This window comes from Cystoisospora suis, assembly GCF_002600585.1.
Source record: "Cystoisospora suis strain Wien I chromosome Unknown contig_2970, whole genome shotgun sequence".
In the NCBI taxonomy this organism is placed as follows: Eukaryota; Apicomplexa; class Conoidasida; order Eucoccidiorida; family Sarcocystidae; genus Cystoisospora; species Cystoisospora suis.
Genome location: NW_027155765.1, coordinates 1 through 9,944, shown reverse-complemented (window position 1 = coordinate 9,944; position 9,944 = coordinate 1). Strand labels below are relative to the sequence as shown.

The window sequence follows — 9,944 nt, the reverse complement described above, 5'->3', positions numbered from 1 at the left end:
GAGTAAAATGCGTTTGCTGCCGGCTTTCCGGCAGCAAACGCATTTTACTCGGTTGGAAGGACTCCCGACTCCTCAGAAAATTTCGTCTGCTCGGACTGCGCTTCCTTCAGTACCCCGGTTTTCGGCCTCCTCGACACCCCCTTCGGAGTCTGCTGTGGCAGCTTCTTCTGTTTCGCACTAGTGTTCTTTGACGGCTGAAGCTCACTCTCTTCTGAATTTTTCACTCCTAATAGTTCGGCAAATAAATTGGGCGGCGGTCGCCTTCTACCCTCCCCCGCCCCCCCGCTACTCTGTCCTGCTGAATTTCTGCTTGGACCTGCTCTTTCGAAGTGCGACCCCAGCATTTCGGGAGGAACTACATCGAATCCCATGTAGCTTTTCATTTGCTCTAAAGCGCTGACCACTTCCCCACCCAGGACGCCCTTGTGTTGGTCCATAGTTATGCGTGCCTCGGTCGAGTTATTTGGCGGTGGGGCTGGTGAGACGACTGACGTCATCCCTGTCATCGCTGCAAGCACTGCCGCCCCTATCTGGTCCGGAGAGACACGTTCGTTCAAGGACCCTCCTGCGGCTGGAAAGGAGCCGAACGGCAACCCAAACGGTAGGTCTGCGTCACTGTCGGCCGACTTTTCTCCATGAGCCTGACTTTCCGCCTTGGCCTTCTTGTCATCCAAACTAACGAAAAGTGTAGCATTGCTTAACCGGCCGGCAAACTCTCGTAGGCTTTCAATACTGTGAGTGAGTGACGATCGCCAGTCTTCCGTATCGCCGTGAGACGGCAGCGAGGAAGAAGCAGCACCAGAGGCCGAAAACTGCCTCGCCTGGCTGAACTGGTTGGCTAGCAACTCGGCGACTTGCGCGAAGCTAGGCATAGAGACACCGCCTGAGGGGTCTTCAGTCCCTCGATGATTGTGTTGGAGCCCGGCTGTGAAAGATTGCAAAACTTGTTCGAGATCAACGGGAGCGCCTAGCGGACCGGCAGCTTGTTGCGCTTGCAGCTGACCGGCGAGGTTCCCGGCCAGGTCAAGGAAACTGGTATTGCCGGACATACTCCTCAGGAACTCCGGTAACTGTTCTGAAAGAAGAAAGACAAGGGCAAGTGACGCCATCAACAACTCTTTCCCGACAGAGCCAGCGTATCGACAGGAAATGCGTTTCACTGTGTCCACCTATAGTATGTTCGTGGTCACAGAACAGCGCCTAGATTCAGATTGTTATCGAAGCTGATCAGGTAACCTCGCTCAGGGAAAACCCTGAATGCTCCTCGCACAAAAGCCGCACCACACGAACAAAGATGCAAAAGAAGCGAGAACGGAGCCGGAAAGTGGTATGTACAACAATGACGTCCCCGGGGAAGACACTGGCCTGCAAGGTTGTCTTTAGGGGGAGCCCGTGAGCCCGCCACCTCGCAGCGGCCAACGGAGTGGGGACGCCCGATAAGACTGAACGACGCTACAAAGAGGTTCACACTTAACGGCTGAGTATCAAAAGCGCCGACCCACAAAGAAAGGGAAACTCTGTGCTTGCATAGTTGCAGCACACGTTCGCGAAAAGTTGTCCCCCTTCTGAAGTGAATACCCGCGAACAGTGGGAATCACGAGAAAGAGAGCCTACTTTCAAGGAGCCGCACCCCCACGTCGGCATCAGCTCCCGTCTGGCAGCTCGCGAGGCGTTGACGCGGACTGCACCGTCCTCAAGTGAAAATCATACTCAAGCAGGAGACGCTAACAGGGGAATACTACCACGAAGTATATAAAGAAAAAAACTCACCAGCAAGACGGTCGCCCGATAGCATACCTCCTTCCCCTAGCGTCAGGGGCATTACCCGTCCGTCGGGGCCCACCATGAATCCCAAAGAAAACGGCTCCGCCATGGGGGGTCCTGTGATTCACGGAGAGAAGACAGAGCAACGGGAGCATCCAGGAAGTGCTGCATCTGCGGAGAAATTATTCCAGCTTGATAGCCATCCCTTTGACCTCACCGGCTATTCTCTGGTTCTTCTAGAAAAATCCCCCGCTCCAGCTGGACGTGCCTTGCATCGGAACGGCACACACATATCTACGGAAGTTACCAACCCAAGTTCCTTCGCTGGGTATGTCATTTTGTATAGACACGTGATCTGTGTTGCAACAGCCGCTATTCAAAGAAGGTCCGTCACCGGAGAACACGACGCGGCACTGTCGCACAGCGTGCTCGAAAAGGCCTCGTTTGGCTGGTGCAGAGACGACATGAGAGAAGTGTCAAGTGCTGTTACTCCGACCATTACCACTGCGACACAGCAAAGCCCGCTCCGCAGCAACCTAGGTTTTACACGCACTCTTGTCTTTCGAGCGGTCCTCCCCCGTCTTGCTCTTTGAGTTTGAGAATTCAGCTTTCGCCGCTCTCCGCCCAGGTTCCTGAAACAGCAAGTACAGTTTCCAAGCAACACCACTGGCAAACTCTCAAAAGTGACACTACAGCGTTACGGGCCTGTTTCTGAAAACCTGATACCGTGTGTTGTTTGGCGTAGGGTTTCGGCAGTACGTATACGAACCTCCGGGTGCCCACTCTCCAGAGTGTCGCAGAGAACGCAATACTGCCAGTTTCTTGAGGCCTCGACACTTTCGTTCCGAGCAACTTACGGACACAGCTAAACTTTTTCGGACAACCTCGCCGGCGCTGTAGGACCATGGAGCCGGCGTCTTGAGGGAAATTCTTACCGCGAGCGGCACGAGCGCTTGTTCGCCCCCAGTCTAGCCGGTGGCTCTTGGCATGAAAGGCGACTTCCTGACGCAGTACCTCGCCATGCTAACAAAGCTAAGCTCAGTTTGAGATAGCTGTATAAAACAAACTTGAAAGCACTAATGAATATTTACGGTCGCAACTGATGCGGACTGTCTAACGTTGAATCATAAGTTAACGGTTTGCCGACGACAGACCGCGAATCACGGTACCCCCGGGTTTATGCGCGCACTGATACGAAGTATGTTACGCGTGCATGCAGCACCAATCAAAGCTCATGCCGTCTCATATGCTTTCTTAGCTCAAGCCCGTCATTCACAACAATGAACAACTTTTTGAGCAGAAAAAGATCTCAACGCTACGTAGAAGCTCCCAGTGAGGCAGTGCCGTCCAGCTCTCTCCCCGTCAGCACGGCATTGCAAAACAACCGCAGATCAGTATTATTCAACATGTAAAGTACCTTCACGGCTCTCGGAAAGGCTTGGTGCTCTCAGGCACTTACTGGCTTCTCCTTAATCCGAGCAATAAAGGAAGAAAACAATCTGGTCAAATCCGGCGGCAAATCTGTCCCTTCCCCTGCCGGACCCGCGTCGATATCAACGAAAGCTGCGCGCTGTAAGGGGCAGACAGCACAACTCACCACCGGCGTGGATGAAGTGCGGAGTTTGTTTTGTATAACCTCTTTATATAGAGAAAAGGAGAATGAACCTATCTTAGTCTTTCCTTCCACATTGGAATCTCGAGCGGGCTTGTGGCTCGCTCTCCCAAGACACGAAACCACGAACTCTACACTTCCGGTGAACCGCAACTGTTCCGTCACAGAGCAGAACGTCCCTGCCGGACTCTGTCTTTCCAGCACTGCTGATAACAGTCCAGATTCACCACGCGAAATAAGCGCGCTTGCCCCCACAGTTAGTAGTGACACAGACCGAATCGCCACCCAAGGTAAAGAAAAGATGGAGTGACAACATGCATGTATAACAAGCTGAAGGGAACTGTAAACGCTGACAGAAGAGCCGTTGTCGGCAAGAACGGAAACCGAGAAGAAAGCCCAGAAGCTCTCGGATGAGAAAAGCGCAAATATACCTCACCTCCGGCATCCTGGCACGAGGACCCAGGCCTCCGTTGGGACCAGGGAGGGCATTCTGTCTTTCTGCCTCCCCTGCCGCCGCCCGCCCTTGAGCCATCGGAGAACCGGGATACAGAGGTTGGGCAGCGCCACTCTGAGACAATGGAAAACCCCCCTCCACTCCCGCTCCTTCAGACGAGCCACCACCAGCCCGCCCGTCAGGCTGCACAGCGGAAACTGTAGACAAAGCCGAGGCAGCCCTGAATCCGTCAGCAGAATGGGAAGCGGTGGAAAACTCCCCTAAAACAGGGTCGTACACCGGTGTCCGCAGCGACGCAGACCCTGTAACCGAGGTAGACACACCGGTTGCTCCAGGCGTGTGTCCACCGACCCCCGGGGGCGCGGAAGGGGTATGAGCGGGCAGGTGGCCCTGAGATGACGCGTTTTCTGCTGCCGGCGCGATCGGCCGCACCGAGGAAGTGGAACGTCCCCTTTCTCCGGGCGCAGCGGAAAGCGAAGAGGAAGAAAAAGACCCATTTACGTCCTCCGTTTCAAACGCGATCATCCAGTCCTCCTCGGTCTCTCCTGGCAGGGCCCTTTGCTTCTCCTTCAAGTCCGCAAGGAGCGAGAGAATCGATTGAAAAGCTTCCTTGAGAGAGGTCTCCGGCCCAGCTGTTTTGGAAGGGGTACGGAGGCCAGTTCCCGTGGACGGCGTGGTAGCGGACGCCGGGACAAGTGGCTTGGGGCGTGTAACGTCCTTCTCTCTGCGTGCTGGCCGGTTCCCGAGAGCCTCAAGAACTTGGTCCATGACGCCCTTCATGTTCTTCAACAGGCCAGAGCCGCTGGCTGGCAACAAGAAACGATACAGAGGTTTTGTACCACACGGTGGATTGACAAGAACCGAAAGTTCTCGCAGAAGAACGTATGGAGAACCGCAGCTCTGGATACATGTGAAGACAATAGCGGATGTCGATCCGACAGTCCACTCGCTGCGCTCGACGCTGGACTGGAGGTCACCGAGTGATCACAGGAAGGATGACACAAAGAAACACGGTCTGCTGGTCGACTGAAACAATCGGCCGCTTCCAAAGAACTTCCCGTTCACCTCAAGGTGACTACCCAAAACACCAACATGCCAGATATAGCCTCCGCTGTCAAGTACACAGTATATCCTTTATGTAATGGGGCGGACGCCTGTAAGGCGAAGCGGAAGGACCGTGGATCTGTCCTGACACTGGAAAGCCACAGCCTCCACCTGTCTAGTCGAGAATCACGAAAAGGTCGAGGGGGTCGTTGCTGCCGCCTCGATCTTTGAACACCTCACTTGACAAACGAGCGCCCAAGAGAGAGAGGACAGAGAAAGAAAAGACGGAGCCACGGAATGAGTCGCAGCGCTTGAGTTGAACGAACTGCTTCGCGTCCTTATCAGTATTCTCGCGGGTGAGAAAAAAAACACTCAGGCGCGCTCTAGACTGTTGTCCCATCCAGAGGAGCTTACAGGCCGAGAGGTTTCTGTATTTCCCGTCTGTGTCGAAACCGATCTGAAAGCAGCACACATGCACTCTAACACACAGCACTTCTCCGCGCCCTTGCTACTTGAGCATTTCTGAAACTCACCCAATTCAGCAGCATCCTTCCGCGCTTCACACGTCAGGTAGAGATACAACGCCAGGGCAGCCGGGCATGACCAACAATCGCAGACTGGTTTCGACAGATGGGAGGAGCGAACCAGCTAGTGCTCTATACCAGATACGAGAGAAGAGTTAAACAGTTAGCCAGTGGTACTGAACTACCGGCAGAGTCCATGAAATACGTCTGACTCCGATCCGCGGTGTACTGCATCCCATCATCTGAGAAGGCCCTCCTGTAGTACGACGGGGGGGCACACGGACCATAGACGAGCTCAGCTAGCTCGTTACTCAAGACGCCCAAGCTCCGAAGGCAAAGCGAAAGAACTCCACCAGCTGTCTGGCTTGTCAGCGGGGTCTGAGCTTTGCCGTGTGGCAGTGGCGGTTCTGTTGTGGACAACGCCACTTGGTGGGAACAATTAAAGGACCCGGCATGGTAGAGTGTTGATGAGGGCAAATCAAAACTCACAAAAGAGCGCGCTTCCCTTCGCTCGCCCCAACCTGCAAACCTCTTGTCCCCGCGATGCTTAGGCACCGCCACAGACGGGGAATATCATCACTACTGCTCTCACCGAGAAACCGTACAGAGAGCCTACCAGCCTAACTTCTTTGTACAGGCTTCTTGGTCACACATCTGTGCCTTACAACGAGTGCAAAATTGTCAGAGTGTACTCGCCCCTGACTCGCACGCGCACTCCTTTCTGAGACGCATGGCTTGTGGCGCGCGCGTTCTCTGGAGTGGGCACACGGCCACTGGCCACCCCACAAGTTCTGCAGTCGCAGGTCTTGTCCGCCGTCGCAACTGGGATAGAGGAGAATCGCGCTGGGGTGAGAGGCCTTCCGACACGAAGTAAAGATTGATGACGAGAAACCAAAAGCCCTCTAGCACACTCGTTTAACTGGCAAGTCTTTGAAGGGAAGCACTGTAGAGTAACCGACGACGATGACACGCGTGATAGCTTTGTCGTTTTGCCCATGACACGGAAGAATAGGAATTCACGCTTATATTTCGTTAGCGGACGCAGCAATATTTCCCCGCTCTTTACTTGTGAACCTCACATTCTCCGCTTACCCGTCTCCACAGGACCAACTTGAGATCGGACGCGTCGTTGAAAGAAATAAGAGGCGCCTCCACCGGCACCTGCTGTATGTACACCCCAACGGACCTCGCAGGGAGTCTGAGATCGATCACAGAGTTGTTCAGGTTATCAAACTTAGCCATCGCCAGTCTCCGATTGCTTCCCCACGTCGTTCCAGAGTTCGGCATCAGCATTCCAGAAGAAGAAATTCCGGAGACCGGAGCTGTTTCACCACGCCTCTTTCGTTCTCTGCTCTGTCTCTCCGCGTCAGCGATCGCCGTCGCGGCCACTGCGCTGTGTCCGGCCTGGTGCCAGATATACTCCCCCGACGGATCTCCGAGGACACGGAGCACACCTACATACATTGAACCGTTGTCGTTATCGTCCCCATCTTCCTCCTGAACAGCAAAGGGTGGAAGCGAGGCAGACGATATGACCGGGTTCAGAGGCTCTAGTTTACGCACGTTTCCAGACTTCACGAAAGCATCTGTAAACGAGGAAGCAACAGCCTTGAACGCTTGTGCATCCAGCTCGGCGCGAAGGATCTCAAGAGTTACATCACGGAGCGCCTTCCGGATTTGTCTACGTCGTCCTGCGATGAGTGTGGACGCTTCCTTGATGAAATTGTCTCTTTGGCCGTGCCTACGGAAATCCAGTCCATGTGAATAGGGAAAACCAACTTCATGTCCGGCATCATCGCTGCCGGTGTCAGCGTTTCCCAAGCTTTCCCAGTGAACCTGGACCGACTCTGCGGAGTCACCTCTATTGGTGGGGTCAGGCTCAAACAGAGATGCAAGAGGCTCGCCATACAGCAGATCACCGGCAAGCTTCTTTATCTCGCGCCACTTGTCTTGAACACTCGGCTCTTCTCTCCCGACAGCCGCCCCCCGAGCTTCCTGCTTTGCATCGTGTTCTTCGCTGCTCTCTCCCAAACCGAGCGTACCGAGCAAGCGTTGGCCTTCCACGCTACTTTCCTCGATGTAGTAGACGGACCTCGTACTGCTGCTACGCTGTGCCACGTGCACAATCAGGCCGCCCAAGGCAACTTTGTATTCCAGACCACTAACGGTCTCTGAAATAAGAGGCTGAAGGCTCGACGGCAGCACGCGCGCTCCCCCCCCACCTCCACTGTGTCGCTCCGGAAAAAAGGGACCGCTGGCCGCTCCTGTGGGACCTCCAGTCATGTTGGGGTTTGCTCCGGGGGGCAACAGAGCGTAGTGAAACTTCAGGGAGTCAATCCGTGACCAAGGCGTAGTGGTCGATGGCAGGAAGTCTAAAAGGTTCACAAACTCGAGCTCCGGTGTCTGCTTCGGCCCCTTCCACAACGCAGTTTTTGCAATGAGGTGGGACACGGGGATGTAGCCGTAGAACACTTCCTTCGCCTCCAAAAGCCCCGAGAAGACGAAAACCGAACGAGACAGAAAGCTCCGCGAGTGGCGGGGCGACGGAGAAAAATTCCTCACAGCTTTCACCCAGACACCAGAAGCAACAAAGGAGGTACCGAGTCGGACAGAGCCTTCGCCTGAAGAAAGGACTGCGAGAGTGAAAAACGGAACGGGTGGACGGCGACGAACCGGAGGAGGTAACGAGGTCAATGAGGCTGTCAGAAAAGAAGTCGCAGCTTCCTGACCGCTCGGTCTAGAGTCCGAGAATGAAGCAGCAGAAAGTGTGGTTATACCGTTCGCTCCCCCGTTTTCAGTCCGTTCCGGCTTAGCAGTCGACACTCGGTCGGCAAGAGTGAACGACGCACCTCCTCTCCCCTGTTGTGCTTCCAACTCAGACAGTCCACCCACGCCTCGCTCGTAGTAGCGTGCAGGAACCCGAGGTAGAGCGGCAGGCGCGAGTGTGGACACCTCTTGTCGCACAAACTGTTGAAGAAAGAGAGCATCGTCATCCCAGAGACGGGGGGTCTCGTGCCCCCTCGCTGATTCTGCCTCCTCCGCCCCAGGGTCCTCTCCTACGGAGAACAAGAAACACAATTCTGTCGGGTCTGCAGCTGATCAACGAGGAACAAGCATAACACGCAGATGCGCGTGAACGAAACACTGCCCATCAGGACGCCACTGATAAAACAAACAAGTCAACCATCATAGAAAAAAGCGCTTACAGGGAAAAACACTTCTATGCTGTCCGGGGCGTGCCGTCATTCACGCCAGTTGCCAAGTACGTTTACCCACTTCTGTGTAGGAGAACTTCACTCGAAGAAAAGAAAGGCCGCAAACAAGCACCGACGCGAAGCATATGAAGACGACACACACACACAAAACACGCTCTTCTGTACCTTGGTCAACAGGCGCGACCTCCCAGAGGCCTGTCCAGCGAGCCTGTGCGTCGAGAGGCAACCCTCTCGAGTAGGTTCTCTCCAAGAAAGGATACGCGAATGGAGCTTTGGACTTGTCAAAGGTCAGAAGGTGACTTGTCGACACCCACCCTCTTGGAACAGCCTCAGTAGATGCTTTGAGGTTGGCAGGCAAAGAGCCGAGTTCTTTGGCCAGTATGCAGCGACTCTGGTCGTGCACGCCTGTAGAACCCTGTCTCAAGAAGCAGACGAAACGCTGAAGATCCGAAGGCAAGAAATCCACCGAGGTCTTGTACGTGCTGGCACTTGGAGAAGACAACAACTCCGGAGGAAAGAGAGCAGGCGAAGCCGCTGATGCTTCAAGGGCTTTCTGACCGGCGAGAAAAGACGGATAGAAAGGGAAAGGAAGATCGTCAGCACTCAGATGTCTGCTTCTAGCCGCATTAGCCCAAACATCGTCTAAAGTGCTTCGACCGAGACCTATCTGTCCGATGGCGGAGGAAAGAGCTTCTGACATAGCAGGAGATGATGAAACATCGCCGAGGGCGTTTTCAAGAAAAAGACCACGCGTCTGGTAGGGAACCTCGGGATGATGCCTCGGTGTTCTGTGGCCGTACAGCGCCGACCAGTCTCGAGAAACATGCGTAACACCCCAGTCCACCCCCACGCACGCCCCAGGACCACGAACCGGTGTTGCCTTGTTCTTCGGCCTCGCAGGAGTGCCGTAAGTACCGGAAAGCAACGCCGGAGACGACGTAGCCAGGCGACACGCGGGGATGGTCGCAGGCACCGAGGAACCGGCAGTGGATGAAGAAGAGAGAAGAGGCATACGGTGCACGTAGGCAAGAAAGAGATCCGGGTTTTGCTCGAAGGCCCTACCAGTGAGTGATGTCCTGAAAGCGGGTACCAACTCAGGCTCCAGCGCTTCGCTTTCGTCTTCAAAAACTTCCATTTCATCTTCCAGCTCTTGCTCCTGGCCGCCGCGAGCCAAGGAGCACTGATGGGGTTGGAGGGCACCAAACCGAAGCATACGTTGATGCGGAATATGTGGACAAAAAGGGCCCGACAGAGAGTCGCACACCGGCATCACCACCTGCAGACACACGTGCATGCCGCAAGCGAGCAACCGAAAAAAACTTGAGACCGCC

General features: G+C 54.8%; 1 protein-coding gene across 1 annotated transcript; it reads right to left on the bottom strand.

Annotated features, from left to right (window-relative positions):
* Positions 1–19: 19 nt before the first annotated feature.
* On the bottom strand, positions 20–9,889 carry CSUI_005968 (uncharacterized protein). Its single transcript, XM_068066133.1, has 8 exons — positions 8,779–9,889; positions 6,478–8,454; positions 5,289–5,331; positions 3,813–4,632; positions 3,224–3,334; positions 2,318–2,396; positions 1,771–1,881; positions 20–1,075 (listed from the first exon to the last, which is right to left on the bottom strand). Exons 1-8 carry the CDS (start codon positions 9,881–9,883, stop codon positions 45–47), a joined length of 5,277 nt encoding a protein of 1,758 aa, XP_067921891.1. The 5' UTR covers positions 9,884–9,889; the 3' UTR covers positions 20–44.
* Positions 9,890–9,944: the final 55 nt, after the last annotated feature.

Bases quoted from the DNA above. Each gene is read 5' to 3' on its own strand.
- CSUI_005968 (XM_068066133.1), bottom strand. From the start codon at position 9,883: ATGCCGGTGTGCGACTCTCTGTCGGGCCCTTTTTGTCCACATATTCCG. The intron at 5,332-6,477 runs GTGAGGTTCACA...TGCTGCTTTCAG, and splicing joins GAGACGGGTAAGCGGAGAAT to ATCGGTTTCGACACAGACGG. The intron at 3,335-3,812 runs GTGAGGTATATT...TGCCCCTTACAG, and splicing joins CTCGTGCCAGGATGCCGGAG to CGCGCAGCTTTCGTTGATAT.